Source organism: Hemitrygon akajei, chromosome 23, assembly GCF_048418815.1.
Source record: "Hemitrygon akajei chromosome 23, sHemAka1.3, whole genome shotgun sequence".
In the NCBI taxonomy this organism is placed as follows: Eukaryota; Metazoa; Chordata; class Chondrichthyes; order Myliobatiformes; family Dasyatidae; genus Hemitrygon; species Hemitrygon akajei.
The window spans coordinates 40775827-40794783 of NC_133146.1; the positions used below are offsets into that span (position 1 = coordinate 40775827).

The 18957-nt window shown below is 43.6% G+C and overlaps 1 protein-coding gene across 7 annotated transcripts in view; it reads right to left on the minus strand.

Moving 5' to 3' along the window:
* The window catches only part of blnk (B cell linker), a 202375-nt gene that overhangs the window by 114850 nt on the left and 68568 nt on the right, over positions 1–18957 (minus strand). Inside the window, exon 1 of one of the 7 annotated variants that reach the window (XM_073027504.1) lies at positions 18060–18224. The exons of 5 other annotated variants lie outside the window; for them this stretch is intronic. In XM_073027504.1, coding sequence (XP_072883605.1) covers positions 18060–18136 — 77 coding nt within the window. In that variant the 5' untranslated portion in view covers positions 18137–18224. Of the gene's footprint in view, positions 1–18059; positions 18225–18957 lie in introns of those variants that run through there. One more of the 7 variants, XM_073027507.1, reaches the window with a different exon arrangement.

Consider the following 18957-nt stretch of genomic DNA (forward strand, 5'->3'; position numbering starts at 1 on the left):
CTATCAAGAAAGCTTCTGGAATGGTATCAGAGTACAGGAAAACGGCAAATGTCACTTTACTCTTTAAGAAGGGAAGAAAGCAAAAGAAAGGAAAATATAGGGCAGTTAGCCTGACCTCAGTGGTTGGGAAGATGTTGGAGTCTATTACTAAGGACAAGTTTTCGGGGTACTTGGAAGCATATAATAGGACAAAGCCAGCGTGATTTCCTTAAGGGGAAATCTTGCCTGACAAATCTGTTGAAATGCTGAGGAAATACGATAGAAAAAGTAGAGTTAGTGGATGTTGTTTAGTTAGAGTTTTAGAAGGCTTTTAACAAGGTGCTCTACATGAGGCTGCTAGATGAAATATAAGCCCATGGTTTTACAGGAAAAATACTTGCATGTATAGAAGATTGAGCAACTAGCAGGAGACAAAGAGTAGGAATATAAGGGACCTTTTCTGGTTGGTTGCCAATGAGTAGTGGGGTCCCACGAGGGATGGTGTTGACACTGCTTCTTTTTACATGATAGAATATGTCAGTGATTTAGGTGATGACATTGTGGAAAAATTTGCAGACAATACAAAGATAGAGTGTCAGGCAGTGTTGAGAAAGCAGAGAGTATGCAGAAGGATAATGGGCAAAGAAATGGCAGATGGAATATACTGCAGGGAACTATATGGTCATGCAGTTCAGTAGAAGGAAGAAAGGCATAGACTATTTTCTAAACGGGGAGAAAATCCAAAAATTAGAGGTGCAAAGGGACTTCCATAAAGGTTAATTTGCTAGATGAGTTGGCAGTAAGGAAATCAAATGCTATGTTTGCATTCATTTTAAGAGCACTAAAAGATAACAGCAATGACGTGATTCTGAGGCTTTATAAGACATTGGTCAGATTCTCTTCGAATACTGTGAACAATTTTGGGCTCCTTACCTAACAACAAATGTGCTAGCATTGGAGAGGGTCCAGAGGAGGTCAACGAGAACAATTCTGGGAATGAAAGGGTTAATGTACGAGGAGAGTTTGATGGCTCTGGGCCTGTATTCACTGGAGTTTAGGAGAATGAGAGGGAATCTCATTGAAACCTATTGAATATTGAATTGCCTAGATAGAGTGGACGTAGAGAGGATATTTCCTATAGTGAGTAACTAGAGGGCACAGCCTCAGAATAGAGAGGCATCAACTTAGAAGAGTTGCGAATGAATTTCTTCGCCAGAGGATGGTGAATCTGTGGGATTCACTGCTATGAATGGCTGTGGAGGACAAGCTATTGGGTTATATTTAAAGCAGAAGTGATAGGTTCTTGGTTAGTCAGGTCGTGAAATGTTACTGGGAGAAGGCAGGAGAATAGAGTTGAGAGGGATAATAAATCAGCCTTTATGAAATAGTGGAGCAGATGTGATGGGCTGAGTAGCCTAATTCTGTTCCTCTGTCTTAAGATTTTCACTCCCAATGACTTAACTTCACTCCTGACCCTCCAACCAATCTCACTCTCATTCCTAACTACATAGCCAAACCATGCAGAGGTTTTACCCAAGCCCCCTGGTCTAACTCTACTGATTCTGTTTTCCTCTTCCAAATCTCTCATCTGATATTAATTCCCCAGACACACCAACACAGCCTTGCTCCTAAAACACCAAACTCACTGCCAGGCCACTACCCTCACTGCTAATCTCCCCAAATGTCATTCATGAGAACGATAAGTTGTTCCTCACCCAATGATCGTGCCTCTCGATTCCCCTGATTTTACTTTCAAATCCTCTTTCACTTCTGACTCCACTCCAGTCACATTCACAAGCCCCAAGTCTTGCCTACAATTTCCCACCAGACATAATCCCCAAGCAGCCAGCCTCACTTTTGGCTCACAGATCTCATTACAGACTCACAGTTCCCTGGACATTAATCCCTTCCTCCCACCTCCTAAAACTCACTGCAGACTCCCTGATCTCATTCTTGAGGTCCCAATCATTTCTGGCCCAATGATCTTGCTTCCAACAACCTTGACCTAACTCCAGATGAGCTCTTTGGTGAAGGCCTCAAACTCTACCCTTTCAGCCACTGCTTTCAAAATCTCTCCAATCCCAATGATTACTGCTGATCGCACCCCTCTTCCTGACGTGATGGCTGTATATATGCCCGGCCCCAACTCTGACCAAGCTCTGAAACACATATTCGGTAATTGTGGCTCTGAGGCTGAAACATTACCAGTTTGCTACCACTGCAACGATCTGGGTGCATTAGATGTTTCCCGCCCGTCACTGAGATCCTGATAACAGAATTTAATCCCAACAACAAAGTAATAGTTCGTCCTGGGGAAAACTTCAATCACTTAAATCCATGCATGAATATATTTAACTATAGTTCAGATGCATGTATTGAAGTATTATCATGTACTAAAAGTTACATATTACCTACCCTCATTGGAAAGTATATAACCTTCCTGGCTGGGAGACGTCAGTCAGTCCGGATCGGGAGCAGCATCTCCAACACCATCACACTGAGCAGGGGGGCTCCCCAGGGCTGTGTGCTCAGTCCACTGCTGTTCACTCTGCTGACCTACGACTGTGCTGCAACACACAGCTCAAACCACATCATCAAGTTCGCCGATGACACGACCGTGCTGGGTCTCATCAGCAAGAACGATGAGTCAGCATACAGAGAGGAGGAGCAGGGGCTAACGGACTGGTGCAAGGCCAACAACCTGTCTCTGAATGTGAACAAAAGAGATGGTTGTTGACTTCAGAAGGGCATGGAGCGACCACTCTCTGCTGAACATCGACGGCTCCTTGGTAGAGATCGTTAAGAGAACCAAATTTCTTGGTGTTCACATGGTGGAGAATCTCACCTGGTCCCTCAACAGCAGCTCCATAGCAAGGAAAGCCCAGCAGCGTCTCTACTTTCTGCGATCTCAATCTCCCACCCCGATCCTCATCACATTCTACAGAGGTTGTATTGAGAGCATCCTGAGCAGCTGCATCACTGTCTGGTTCGGAAATTGCACCATCTCGGATCGCAAGACCCTGCAGCAGTTAGTGAGGTCAGCTGAGAAGATCATTGGGGTCTCTCTTCCCACCATTACAGACATTTACACTACACGCTGCATCCGCAAAGCAAACAGCATTATGAAGGACCCCATGCACCCCTCATACAAACTCTTCTCCCTCCTGCCATCTGGGAAAAGGTACCGAAGCATTCAGGCTCTCATGACCAGACTATGTAACAGTTTCTTCCCCTAAGCCATCAGATTCCTCAATACCCAGACACCAACTTACTGCCCTCTACTGTGCCGATTGTCTTGTTTATTATTTTTTGTAATGCCTGCACTGTTTTGTGCACTTTATGCAGTCCTGGGTAGGTCTGTAGTCTAGTGTAGTTTTTTTCAGTGTTGTTTTTACGTAGTTCAGTGTAATTTTTGTACTGTTTCATGCATCACCATGGTCCCGAAAAACGTTGTCTCATTTTTACCAGCAGTTATGGTTGAAATGACAATAGGAAGTGACGACTTGATTTGACTTGACTTGAACATTACCATTGGATCTTAATCTTGGAACTTCATATCCGATAGCATTGTATGGTAGAACTTGACCCATTCCTTGCTCCTTGCCCTATATTTCCTTTATTGCTCTAGTTTTAGAAGTGTTAACTCACTCCATAGAACAATGTTAAGATTTATCAGAAATTAATCTGACCACTTGTCATCACTGAAACAGAAATAGCTGACTGGAGTGACTGGTCCTCTTTTACTAGGACAAATCTTCTAGGACAATAAAAAAGTATCTTGCTGCCTCAGTGAAGAACTGGATTGAGAAAGTGCAGCTTGACAGAGAAAAGGTCTTACTTCCTCTTTGATAATTTTAATGAAATGCATGACCCTGCTTCAGGCTTGAAAATGTCAAAACTATATTTTTTAACAGTTTTATCTTTCCTGTACATAGATTGGAAATGTATATTGACAACCACGCAATATATAAATAATTAGGTTCTCATTAAATTCAGGTCCATTACAAATATCTACTCAGATTCAGTGTTGTCAATCTTGTGAGCTTGTGTAGAGGTTTAGACTCAGTTGCCCTCCTCCTCCTCTGGTAGTTCCTCAGTACTGAAGATGATTTGCTTCTACTTCTGTTTGAACGAGAGGCAGATGCCAGTGCATGATTTTTTTTAAAAACGAGGTGTGGCCTTTGCCACAGCATGAGGTCTGGTCCAATGCACTGGAAGACCAAGACAATTGAAATCAAGCTCAGCCACACTGAATTGATCCATTAAAAAAAAACAGACACTACTTGTACTTCAGGATAAGGCAATAATTTTCAAATTGGTGGTATATGCAGTAACATCATTTGTCTTCATCCATTGAAATCAATGTGATGAAGATTGGTATTTGGACCATAATAGGAGGAAGATCCATTCAGGACATAACCATATTGATGTGCAGTGGAAAGTAACCACACACGCAAGAGCAAGCATATAAATATAGCCAGCTTCTCTCCCCGGAAGTTCTTGACCTGATTCGCTCCTCCTTTAAGTTTCCTCTTAGTCCCCCCACCTTTCTTTCTTCCCCTTCCCTATCTGCCCCATTTGGATACCCCTCCTCTCTCTCTGACTCCTTTCTCATTTCGATCAACATGCTCTGTTAACCTGGCATCCTCTCTCACTTTATAGCAGCTGGCTGCTGGTTGCTGGTTCTAACACTCTACATCTACCAGCAGTGCTGAGAGCCCGAGGGAATATGTTAATGAAATTCTCCTGCACGCAGTGCTCATCCTTCATCACTTCAAACTCTCTGAATACACCCCAGTTAGCACTGGGCAACACTTTCATCTACAGTTACTTTCATTAACTATTAACCACAACAAACATCACTATAATTTATTAGCTTAACTTCTTCTGTGCATTTTTGTTTTATAATGGGGCAAATATATGAAGAAATTAGAACAAAAAAATTGTCCATGTCACCAAGGTGAATTTTAGGAGAATTATGGCACATAATATGGCTTAAACTAATGAAATGACAAATACATCACATTAACTTGGGTGGTGGTGTAAAAGTATATCTCTACCAAAGTGGGTGTAAGGTGCTCCTTCCCTCCACTAGCCTGCAGGTCACCCTTGGGCAAGGTGTAGCACCTGCTTATTCCCCCCCCCCCCTCCCAAGCAGGGTCACGGGAAGCCATGGGTGCAGGTGGTGGATGGTCATATGAGTAGCTGGTGCATATCACAGGTCCTAGTTGTGCAACCATTGGCACCAGGCAGACAATCTCTGAAGAGTATTGATGATGGCGGGGGGTGGGGGGGGCGGTTAGTCATCTCCTGCCAACCACATTCTCCTGTCTTCTCCCTATGACTTTTGATGCTTTTACTAATCAAGAACATAGCAACCTCCACCCAATGATTTAAGCCTCCACAGCTGAATGTGGCAATGAATTCCACAGAAACACACACAAAACACTGGAGGAACTCAGCAGGCCAGGCAGCATCTAGGAAAAGAGCACAGTTGACATTTCAGGCCAACACCCTTCAGCAGGACTGGAGAAAAAAAGCTGAGAGTAGATTTAAATGTGGAGAGAGGGGAGAGAGAAACGCAACCTGAAGGGGGAAGGATGAAGAAAAGAGCTGGGAGGTTGATCGGTGAAAGGGACAGAGGGTCATGGAAGAAAGAAAAGGGGGGGAGGAGCACTAGAGCAAGGAGATAAGGTGAGAGAGGGAAAGGGGATGAGAAATGGTAAAAAAAAAGTGATGGGGTGGGGGGGGGGGGGGCATTACCGGAAGTCTGAGAAATGAATGTTCACTCCATCAGGTTGGAGGCTACCCAAATGGAATACAAGGTATTGTTCCTCCAACCCAAGTGTGGCCTCATCATGACAGTGGAGGAGGCCATGGATGTACATATTGGAATGGGAATGGGAAGTGGAATTAAAATCTGCAGATTTTCTCTTGTTTGTGAATGAATTCCACTGATTCACCACCATCTGGCTTAAGAAATCCTTTCTCACCTCTGTTCTAAAGATACATCCTTGTATTCTGAGGCTGTGCCCTCTGGTCTTAGACTCTACCTCTATCGGGAACATCCTCTCCAAGCCCACTCTATCTAGCCCTTTCAATATTTGGTACTCTTGAATGAGATTTCCCCCCTCATTCTTCTAAATTCCAGTGAGTACAGGCCCAGAGCCCTCAAACACTCCTCATATGTTAACCCTTTCATTTCCAGGATAATTTTTGTCAGCCTTCTCTGGACCCTTTCGAATGCAAGCACATTCTTTCTTAAATATGGGGCCCAATATTAGAGACAGTTCACAATACTGCAAATGCAGTCTGAACAACACCATTTGAAATCTGCAAATTTAACCAACGTTATATGCTTCATCTTTAGTATTGCAAACCATCTCAAGTAGGTTAACTTGGCAAGCACATGTCATTTAGATCAAATCAATTTACAATAAATTTCACAAAAATTTTACTTGGTTCTGTGGTGTGAAGTTGTTTAGGGACTTTCAAAGAAACTAAAGTTGTTCTAATTCTGGGGACAAAATGCAAAGTTTGTTACAGACTGAAAGTAGCATCACAGAAGAGGAAATAAAAGAGCATGAAAATACTTCAGGGCAGTCTGCCACCAAACCAAAACTGTCAGTTCCAGAAACTAAAAAAACTGTCTCGTAAAAATCCCAAACCAACAATAATATTTTCTTTTTTTTTTACACGTCACTGAGCGGTTTCAGTGAAAAAATTATTACTGATAGTATACAAGCACATCCAACTTAATACAATGCTTATGACATTTGTGTTAAGCTTGTACATGTTGTGTAATTATCAACAGGACTAGATCATTCAGTTCCTTCATTCTGCTCTGCTTAACCTGATCACGTCTGGTTTAACCAATATTTTCTTTGCGTATTTGCAAAAGCAACCGATTTTGGTCTTGAAAGCTTCAATTTGCTCTCAACTGAATTGTCCTATAGACCTTGGTGAACAAACTCCTACCCCTCAGTCTAAATGCCCACTGTGCAACTGTGTGTTGAACTTCCTAATGAACAGACCTCAGATAGTCAGATATGCAACTGCAGCCCCCTCCCCATCATCCTCAACATGCGTGCCCCCCAGGGCTGTGTGCTGAGCCCATTGATGTACACTCTGCTCACACATGACTGTAAGGCCAAGAATATGAGTAATCACATTGTCAAGTTTGTTGATGATACAAAATGGTGGGACTCATCACCACCAACAATGAGACGGCCTATAGAGAGGGGCTGGAAGAGCTCGAGGTCTGGTGCCAGGCAGATAACCACTTCCTCAATGTCAACAAGGTAAAGGAGTTGGTTATCGACTTTAGGAGACCTCTCACCAACCGCCCCACTCCTCATTGATATGGGCAGCACATCAGTGGAAACCGTGATAAGTATATAAGGTCTTTATTCTTTGGAGCGTAGAAGATTGAGGGGGGACTTGATAGAGGTATTTAAAATTATGAGGGGGATAGATAGAGTTGACGTGGATAGGCTTTTTCCATTGAGAGTAGGGGAGATTCAAACAAGAGGACATGAGTTGAGAGTTAGGGGACAAAAGTTTAGGGGTAACACGAGGGGGAACTTCTTTACTCAGAGAGTGGTAGCTGTGTGGAATGAGCTTCCAGTAGAAGTGGCAGAGGCAGGTTCGATATTGCCATTTAAAAAAAAAAATTTGGATAGGTATCTGGACAGCAAAGGAATGGAGGGTTATGGGCTGAGTGCAGGTCGGTGGGACTAGGTGAGAGTAAGCGTTCAGCACGGACTAGAAGGGCCAAGATGACCTGTTTCCATGATGTAATTGTTATATGGTTATATATACAGAAAGGTGCCAAAAAAGGCCAGTAACATCATGAAGGATCTCTTTACCCTGCTCATGGACTGCTTGTCCCACTCCCTTCAGAGAGGAGGATGTGTAGCAGCCATGCCAGAATCATCAGACTCAAAAACAGTTACTTCTCCCAAGCAGCAAGGCTGATCAAACACCTCAATCTACTAACCCACCCCTCCATAACCCCACTGCCACTAGTTTGTCAAAGTCAGGTTATGTACAGACACTCCAGAGCTTACTGTCACTTTAAGCACATACAATCAATGTATGTAAACTATCTTACGTATTTTTTTGTATTTTTGTTAATTATTGTGTTCTTTATCTTATTTTTGTTTTTATTTGTGCTGCATCAGATCCAGAGTAACAATTATTTCACTTTCCTTTACACCAGTGTACTGGAAATGACATTAAAAATCTTGAATTAAATTCCATATTTCGGCAAAAGTGCTAAATTTCCACTATGTAATGTGAAGAAATACTCTCTGATTTCACTCTTAAATGGATTGGCTTTAATTTTATTATATCCCTCATTTTAAATTATTCCCCCAGAAGAAATATTTCCCTTTCAAAATATCATCAATTTTTTTATTACATTAAATATTTGATTTGAACTGCCCTCAATATTTTGAAATGAAGGGAATTATGCAAACTGCACCAATAATTTAATCCTTCTATGCTAATTGACAGCACATGTTACAAGGCCAGTCCTCTCAGAAGTACAGAGCAGAAAGCCAGGACCTAAAAAAATTAAGCATACCTTCCTCTCCTTCATATTCAGTTCTCTAGAGTAGCAGCTCTTATTTCATTCATCTTTTTAAAAATAGATTACCAGCTTTTAAAGATATATATATATATATAAGGATTTATTTTGCATCCGAATTGATTAATCTTAAACATCTGCACTGAATTCCATTTGCCATGATTTCACTGAGTAATTTAATCTTTCTACATAGCTACATGTTCTTGCTTTCATTTGGACTGCTTGAAGTGCCTCCCAACTTGTTGTCTTCTGCACGAACTTATTCTCTTGATAGGAACCTTCAGCTTATCCCATTATTGGAGTTTTATTATTAATATAAGGAGTGCATGTTGGACATTACATTGAATAAACCGGATATTGTTTAAAAAAATAGGGTTGCACATAGAACACAAATATGAGATGATTTCTCTTCTGTCAGACTGGTGAGAATCATTGGAATCCTCTTGTTCAAAAGGGTGATGAATGCAAAGTCTTTGAATATTTGTAAGGCAGAAGTAGATAAACAGTTAATAAGCAAGGAGTTAGTTGATAGCAAAGAGGTGAAAGACCAGCAAATGTGAATAAAAATAAACAATCATAAATGATGAGTTGAGATAAGCCATGATCTAATTAAATGGAGTAAGCTTGAGGAGTCAAATGGCTGACTCCAGTTTTTAAATCTGTGTGACTTTCCATTTTCTAATTAAAGAAAACTGCAAATCCCAGTATGTTCTTTCACCTAAGGTACCAAACACTTGTACGCGATCTACGCAGTTAGACTGTTATCCACAATAACTGTGAACGATTAAGGGACTTTGAACTAAATAGTCAGATAAAGGATCAAAGCTGCAGGGATGTGGCAAATGAAAGAAAGGAAAAAGGCAGCCCAGCCTGTGACAGAAAGGAGCTGAGTGCAAATCCAAGAGTGAATCAGTATAATAATGTAACGATATCAAAAACAATGAAAGACAAAGTCAAAGTCTCTGTATCAGAATGCATGCAAAATTCAAAACAAGAAGGCAACCTGACAGTCCTAAGAGAAATAAAAATAATAATAATAATCCCACACCCCATACTGATGACCCCTTCTCCCATCTCTAATCCTCCTCCTCTTCTTGGACACCCCACTCTGGTTCTCTGCTGCCTTCTCTGGATCTTTTCATCTCAAATTGCCGATGAGACGTCAACCATCTCGACTTCAACACTTCTCTGCCCTCCTCGAACCTTACCCCCTCAGAAAGCACTGACCTTTATTCTGTCTGCACCAATCCCAACCTTACCATCAAACCTGCAGCCAAAGGAGGTGCTGTTGTACTGTGCGAACTGATCTCTACCTCGCTGCAGTCAGGACATCCTCATAACTATCCTTTGAAATGAATCCCACTCTGGACCATCAGTAAACTGTCTCTACCTCCACAAACCTGACTGTCCAGGTAGGCCCATTGCTTCTGCCTGTTTTTGCCCTACTGAACTCGTGTCCTCATACCTTGACACCATTCTATCCCCCTTGGTTCAGTCCTTTCCCACTTACATCCGTGACATTTCAGGGTGGCGAATCTGTGGAAACCATAGTCACAGATAGCTGTGCAGGCCAAGAGATTGAGTATATTTAAAGCAGAGGTTGATATGTTCTTGGTAAGCCAGGGCATCAAAGGCAGGAGAATGGGATTGAGAGGGATAATGAGTCGGCCATAATGGAATTGCGAGAAACTTCGTTGGGCTGAATGGCCTAATTCTGTTCTTATGATATCTATGCAGTACAAAGGATTGGCATATAACTTGCAGAACGAGATGTAGAAACAGTTTGGGTGGAGATGAGAAATTGTAAAGACAATAAGTTAGTTGTGGGAATGCAGTGCTGGCCCTCTAGCAGCAACCACATTGTAGGATAGAGACATGAAGGGACAATTTATCTTGGGAAACATTACATTTCTTTCACTGGGATAACAACAATGCAGAGGTAACTTAGAAAAGGCTCTCATTAGAGTGTTTATGGCTTAGTTGTATAACCAACCACAAAGCAGGATACACTAGAGCTTTTGTGCAATGACAAACAAGAGAAAATCTGCAGATGCTGTAAATCCAAGCAACACACACAAAATGCTGGATGAGCTCAGCAGGCCAGGCAGCATCTATGGAAAAGAGTACAGTCAACGTTTCAGGCTAAGACCCTTCGGCAGAACCAGTCCTGCAGCATTTTGTATGTGTTGTTTTTGTGCAATGAGATAGGATTGTCATGTAAGAGTAATTAATTATCTCATTGTGCAACAATGGGTCACGGCTCAAAACGTTGACTGTACTCTTTTTCATAGATGCTGCCTGGCCTGCTGAGTTCCCCCAGCATTTTGTGTGTGTTGCTTGGATTGTAATATGATTGACTTTTACACTTAGTGTGAGGCAGAGAAGAATGGGTATGCTACTATTATTTTAAACTTAAATAAGGGACAATTGTGATGGCATGAAATCAGAGTTAGCTCAATTAGATCTGCAAACTGGGTCAAGGAATCAGTTAGCTGAGATGCAGTCACAGACATTAAATGGATCATTCAGAATACGAACAATATATTGAGAAATATATTTCTAAGGGGTTGACTCACTATCTGTGGTTAATTAAAAGCCAAAAATGGTATAAAACTTTAAGAATAATAATGATTCAGTAAAGACAAGTGGCAAGTCAATAAAATGGGCAGATTATGAAAATAGAAGTGACGATAAGATTAGTAAGGAGTAAAAATTGAAATATGAGAATAAAGCTAAGCTGCAACCTTAGAGACAGATAATAAGAGTTTCTTCCAATATTGATAAAATTAACAAGGTGAGCATTGGACCTATAGAAAATTAATCTAGGGAAATGAAGGAAAATGATGAGATGGCAGATAAATTAATTTGTAACAGTAAGCACTATAAAAGGTGCAACTAACATACAGATTGTTTCATATTGGTAGGTGGAGAGACGGGGGGGACCTTTGGAAAATTTCGATTGCCAGTTCAGTGGTATTGAACTGCAGGCTGACAAGTTTTTGAGTCCTAAAACATTTCATCCAAGTTTTTAAGCCAAGTGGCTAGTGAGATAGCTGCTTCAGGGATACACTATTAGATTGGAAAGTAGCAAATATAAATCCTGTGTTCAACAAGGGAGGGAAACAGAAAGCAGGAAACCACAGAGGAATTAGCTTAACTGTCATTTAGAAAGTGTCAATAACTATGTCTAAAGATATTGTAAAGGGGCTCTTCGGAAAATTCAACATGATTCTGCTAAATGCAAATGTTGTTTGACCGATATGTTGGATATCTTTGCAAAGTAACATGGTTTGTCCACCAGGAAGCCAGTGGATGTACTGGAAAATTAAGTGTAGAGAGTATTTGATAAGAAGTCCTTAAAGGCTATTGTGAAAAATAAATGATAGTCTAGGAAGTAACATTAGGAGGCTTGGATAGCAGACTGGCTGTCTTAAATGAAACTGAAAGTAAGCGGAAGTGTGTTTTTTTTTCGTGTTGGCAATGCATAATGCATGGTGCAACACAGGGACTGGTGCAGGGCCTCAACATGATGCAATTTTATGCCAGGACTTAGATGAAAGCACCAATGATATGGATGCTAACTTTGCTGACCAAAGAAAGATAAGGAAGTAATTACTGTGGACACAAGAAATATCATACACCAAGACCTATGTATGTGGAGTTGTTTGTGCTATACTGGCCTCCCCACACAAGGATAGATAGATCAAGTGATTTAGAAAAGGACTCACAAACTGAGTATAATGTGAGAATATAGATCCGGCTGATAACTTTCCCTGAAATAGTTGTGAATGTTGTGAATCTAATATGCACAAAATGACTTCTATTGTGATTTAGATACAGAATGAAAAACACATAAAGGATGCAATTTTTAGTTTGTGATGTTATTCTGCACAAATCTCGCTGCATGTAAGAGCAGTTCTTGCTGGAGAGCACACGTGCATTTGCTAATGCTACATGTTGAGGTTTAAACTGGTGTTGCAGTGGGATGGGAACCAGAGTGCCAGAACAGTTAGTGGAGAGGTTGTGGAGACAGATGTTGGCAAGACTTCAGACAAAGTCAGGAATTAAAACGTTTAAGATGGTGTGGCTATTGTTCTGAGCTGCGCATATTTCAATGCAAGAAGTATTGTAGGAAAGGCAGATGAGCTCAGGGCATGGATCAACACCTGGAATTATGACACTGAGTTGCAGGAGGGGCAGAACTAGTAGCTCAGTATTCCAGGGTTCCATTGTTTTAGACGTTGCAGAATGGGAGGGATTAAAGGAGGAGGGGTGGAGTTACTAGTCAGGGAAAATGTCACTGCAGTGCTCCGTCAGGACAGACTGGAGAACTTGTCTAAAGAGGCATTATGGGTGGAACTGATAAAACAGAAAGATGTGATCATGTTAACGGGGCTGTATTACATACCACCCAACATTCTAAGGGAATTAGAGGAACAAATTTGTAGAAAGACTGCAGACTGTTACAAGAAACACAAGGTTGTTATAGTAGGTGATTTTAACTTCCCATGTATTGACTGGGACTCCCATACTGTAATAGGACTAGATGGGAGAGTTTGTCAAATGTGCTCAGGAAAGTACACTTTGCATCTAGTAACCACAATGTCATTAGTTTCAAAGCAAATATGCAAAAAGATAGGCTTGGTCTGAGGGTAGAGATTCTAATTTGGAGAAAAAACAGTTTTGATGGTATCAGAAATAATCTGGCGAATGTGGTTTGGACAGTCTATTTTCTGGCAAAGGTGTACTTGGTAAGTGGGAGACCTTTAAAAGTGAAATTTTGAGAGTTCAAAGCTTGTATGCACCTCTCAGAATAATAGATAATGGGTGGAAGGAACCTTAATTTACAAGAGATATTGAGGCCCTGGTTAAGAGGGGAAAAAAAGGAGGCACATAGCAGGTATAAGCAGGTAGGAACAAATGGGGTGCTTGTGGAGTACAAGAAGTGCAAAAGAACACTAAGGAAAGAATTCTTTAGTGTTCTCTTGCAAAAGGCTGAAATAAGCCATGGAGCTGCTCTAGTAGACAAAGTGAAGGAGTGTCCTAAGGGATTCTACAAATAAGAGCAAAAGGATTGCAAGTGACAAAATTGGTCATCTGGAAGACCAGAATGGAAGATAATGTAGGAAGATCATGGATCTGGAAGATCCATGTGTGGAGCCAATGCAGATGGAGGAGATCTTAATTTTTTTTTTTGCATCCGTATTTATTCAGAAGACGGACAGAGAGTCTCTAGAAGTGAGGCAAGGTGACAATAACTTCATGGACCCTGTACAGACTACAAACTGCCGGGGCCCTAGCAGAGATATTTAAATCATCCTTAGTGACAAGAGAGGTACCAGAGGATCGGAGGATAACCAATGTTATTCTGCTGTTTAAGGAAGACTCCACACACGTAAATGAAGAAATTATAGGCCGGTGAGTCTGACATCAGTTGTGAGAAAGTTGTTGGAAGGTATTCCAAGAGACCAATTATATACAGTAAGTATTGGGATAGATATGGACTGATTAAGGATAGTCAGCATGGTTTTGTGCAAGGTAGATCTTTGGAGGAAGTTACCAGGAAACTGGATGAAGACAAGGCAGTGGATGTTATCTACATGAACTTAAGCAAGACATTTGACAAGGTCCCGCATGGGAGGATAGTCAAGAATGCTCATTCGCTTGACATTCAAGATGAAGTACCAAACTGAATTAGACATTGGCTTTGTGGGAGAAGCCAGAGAGTGGTAGTAGATGGTTGCTGCGGGGATCAGTTCTGTAGAGACTGTCTGTTGAAATCAGAATTTTCAGCACAAATACTAATATCAGAATATTCTTCAGGTATCTACACAGATACAATTACAAGACATGTTTTGAACTTAATGAAACAGTAAACTTAAATCAGACTGCCAATAAACTCTAAGACCTTGCAGGTCTTCTGATTCTACTCAGAAGAGATCAATTACTTTCCAGTCAAGGCTCCAGAACTCCTAAAACTGACCAGCTGCAGCCACTTATCTCTGATATGTGGTAAGAGGGCTGAGGTGCAAGGGAGTGTGAAACAGCCTGGGTTTAAGTCCCTTCTATCAGCTAGCTATCAGCTTTCAGCTAGCATCAAAGCCACTGAGAACAAAGTTGATGAACTGAGAACGAGACTGACCGACCAAAGAGAAATGAGGGACTGCTATGTTCATGTTTCACCGAAACATGGCTTACACCTGGTTCACCTGACTGCAGCATATAACATGAGGGCTTCTTAATTCACAGAATTGACTGTATGATGTACTTGGGAAAAGTCAGAACAACAGGTGGTACTCCTACATGAGAGTCCTGGTGAGTTCCTACTTACCCATCTTAGAATATCTAACTTTAATGTGTCTTCCATACTTCTTGCCATGGGAGTTCACCTTAGCTATTCTAGTCAATAGCCTTGAAACGGGATAAGTTGAGGCCCTCTTCATCATTGCTACTGACTTCAACCACGCCAGCTTCAGGAGTGTGTTATCGCAATAGTACCAGAATGTCCCATGTCCCAGCAGGGGCCCAAATGCCCTTGACCATTGCTACATGACTGTCAGAAATGCTGACTGAGTTACTTCCTGCCCACACTTTGGTAAATCAGACCATGAATGTGTTCCTTCTCCCTGTATACAAACAGAAGCTGAACTGTTAGGGTCCAGTATAGAAAGTTGAACAGTGCTGGTCTGAGGAGACAGATGAGCTTCTAGACAACTTTGTTGAGACAGCAAATTGTCCATGTTCATAGACTCAGTAACCTAGATGAGTGTTGGCGTGTGGCCAAGTGGTTAAGGCATTCGTCTAGAGATCTGAAGGTCGCTAGTTCGAGCCTTGGCTGAGGCTGCATGTGTGTCCTTGAGCAAGGCACTTAACCACACATTGCTCTGCGACGACACCGGTGCCAAGCTGTATGGGTCCTAATGCCCTTCCTTTGGGCAACATTGGTGGCGTGGAGAGGGCAGACTTGCAGCTTGGGAAAAACCCCTGCCCAGGCTTGCACCCTAGAAACTTTCCAAGGCGCAAATCCATGGTCTATCAAGTCTAACGGAGGCCTACACACATACACAGCCTAGATGAGTATATCATCACTGTCACGAACTTATCAGTAAGTGTGTTGAGGACTGTGTACCAAATCTGGCTGCTCCAAAATCAGAAACCAAGGCGATTTACTCCATATTGAAGATTAGGATGGCAGCATTGAAATCAGATCACTCTGGCCTCTGCAGGAAATCAAGATATGATCTCCGTAAAGCTATCATGGATACCAAGAGACAATATCAGTCCAAGGTAGAGTCCCAGACCAGCCAGCAATTGTGGCAGAGCTTACATGCTTGTGGTAAACTATGTATACCTGTCTGGACACGCCTCTCTGCTGACTGCTCCTGTAGCTCCTCCCACAGACCCCTGTATAAAGGCGATTGGAGGCACTGCTCCTCCCTCAGTCTCCAGGATGTTGTGTGGTGGTTTCTTGCTGCTAATCATGGTCTCTTGCAGCTAATAAAAGCCTATCGTTCGCCTCCCGTCTCCGAGAGTTATTGATGGTGCATCAATTTTATTAGCTGCAATTTTAAAACATGGAGAGCATTTTACGACCAGACAAATCGGACATTGATCCTCAATCTCCCGAAGCAGCCATTGCTTTTGAACTCTGGCTTGCATGCTTCCAATCGTACCTGGAAGAGATTCCCGTGACTGAGCCTGCTATCATGCACAGAGTTCTCCTCTCCAGGGTCAGTCCGCGGGCATACTCCCTAATCAGGGACCTGCCGACCTACCAAGGGGCACTGGACGCCCTCAAAAGACAGTACCTGCAGCCGGTGAACACCGTCTACGCAAGACATTGCTTAGCGACATGGCAGCAGTGGGCCGGAGAGTCGAGCGCTGAGTTTGTCCGGGCCCTACAGACACTCGTGCGGGCCTGCGACTGCAGGGAACTGATGGCGGAACAGCATGTGGAGCTCCTGGTACGAGACGCCTTCGTTACGGGGATCAGGTCAGTGTACGTACGCCAGCGGCTGCTGAAAAACGCCGATCTTACCTTACAGTCGGCGATTGAGCTGGCCGACACACTGGAGGCTGCTCTGCACAAAACTGACGCTGTCCAGCCGCGCGATCTCCTGCCGGTTCCATGGACACCACAGACCCCACAACCCACCGATGAATCAACCACAGCTGCTACCACTCGTGAGTCCGTGAACTCCCCGCAACCCTCCTGTGAATCAACCACGGCTGCTGCCAGTTGCAAGTCCGTGCAGTGTTACTTCTGCGGACTCGAAAAGCACCCCCGAAAACGCTGCCCGGCCCGAGAAGCTACCTGCTCCAGCTGTGGACAGAAGGGCCACTTCACCAAGGCCTGTAAGTCCAAACCACGAGCGGGGTTGAGCAACACCACGTGCGAAGCATGAGGAGTTGCCATCTTGGTCGCCGCCATCTTGCCTGCCCGCCTCGTGCGAGACATGGGGGCGGCCATCTTTGTCGGCGCCACCTCGCCCCGCCCCCGACCCACGGGTGCTTACCGAACACCAAGACGGCGGTTCAACTCTGGCCTCCGTAACCCTCGACCAAAGCGCTCCACACCAGCTTGCAAGGTCAATGATAGACATCCTGGTGGAGGGGCACAGGACTAGCTGCCTGTTTGACACGGGCAGCACTGAGAGTTTTAATCACCCGGACACGGTGCAATGCTGCGGACTCGTGACTCAGCCGGTAAGCCAGAGGGTCACCATGGCTTCTGGATCGCATTCCACAGACATCCGGGGGGGGGGGGGGGTTGTGTAGCAACACTGGTGGTGCAGGGCACAGAATATCGGGACTTTGTGTTACTGGTCATGCCTCAACTGTGTGCCCCTGTGCTATTGGGGCTCGACTTCCAGAGCCACCTGAAAAGTGTGACAATGGAGTATGACGGGCCCCTCCCACCAATCACTGTCAGAAATCCTCAGTTTTGTGGGGTTTCGTCATATACCTTGCTACTGACCACACACACACACACACACCGACCCGCACATCCATCCCAGCACCATGCCAACAGCCGTGCTACTGACACCACTTGCAGCCTCTCCACCCTCAAGATCCCTCCCCTACCGCTGTTCGCCAACCTGACCCCCGACTGTAAACCTGTGGCAACTAAAAGCAGGAGGTACAGCGCGGGGGCCAGGGCCTTCATTCAGTCGGAGGTGCAGTGGCTGCTCAGGGAGGGGATCATTGAGCCAAGCACAAGTCCTTGGAGGGCCCAGGTGGTCGTTGTTCGGACAGGGCAGAAAAATAGGATGGTCATGGACTATAGCCAGACCATCAATATGTTCATGCAGCTTGACGGAGCCAGCACAACCACCGTCACCGGTGCAATCACCACCAGTGCTACGTAGATCGCAGCGACAGACTCGACCACCTGATAGACTTAACCTGTAAATATACTTGTAAGAAACTTCGCCACATGGGGACCCTCTTTTAAAACAAAGTGGGGGTGAATGTGGTGAACTACATATACCTGTCTGGACACGCCCCTCTGCTGACTGCTCCTGTGGCTCCTCCCACAGACCACTGTATAAAGGCGATTGGAGGCATTACTCCTCCCTCAGTCTCCAGGATGCTGTGTGGTGGTCTCTTGCAGCTAATAAAAGCCTATCGTTCGCCTCCCGTCTCCGAGAGTTATTGATGGTGCATCAATGCTAGAACAGACTACAAAACAAAGTCAGGCAGCATCGCAGGCAACAGCACATTCCTTCCTGATGACTTTAATGCATTCTATGCATGCTTTGAACAAAATGTCACCACCTGCTTTAACAGCATTTAAACCTATAATCAGTGTTGTACGTGTAAAAGCAGTTAACTGGAGAGTGAACCTATGGAAAGCTTCTGGCTTGGACAATGTCTCTGCCATGTTCTTAGATCCTGTGTAGATTAGCTGGAGGGGTATTTGCAGACATTTTTAATTCATTGGTGTTTCAATCCGAAGTTAGAATCTACTTTAAGAAAAATGTCATCATCCTGGTACCCAAGGAAAAAATAGGCAACATGCCTTAATGATTCCTGCCCAGGGCCTCTGACATCTACCATCATCAAGTACTTTGAGAGGCTGCTCAAGGCACATGTTAGCTCCAGCCCCCCAGCCAACCTGGCCCACTGCAACTTCAAACTACAGAAACTCTGCAGATGCTGGAAATCCTAGCAACACACACAAAATGGTGGAGGAGCTCAGCAGGCCGGGTAGCATCGATGGAAAAAGAGTACAGTTGATGTTTCAGGCTGAGATCCTTCATCGGGAGTGGAGAAAAAAAGATGAGGAGTCAGAGTTAGGTGGTAGGGAGAGGGGAGGAAGAAACACAAGGTGATAGGTGAAACCGGGAGGGAGAAGGGGTGATGTGAAGGGCTGGGGAGTTGATTGG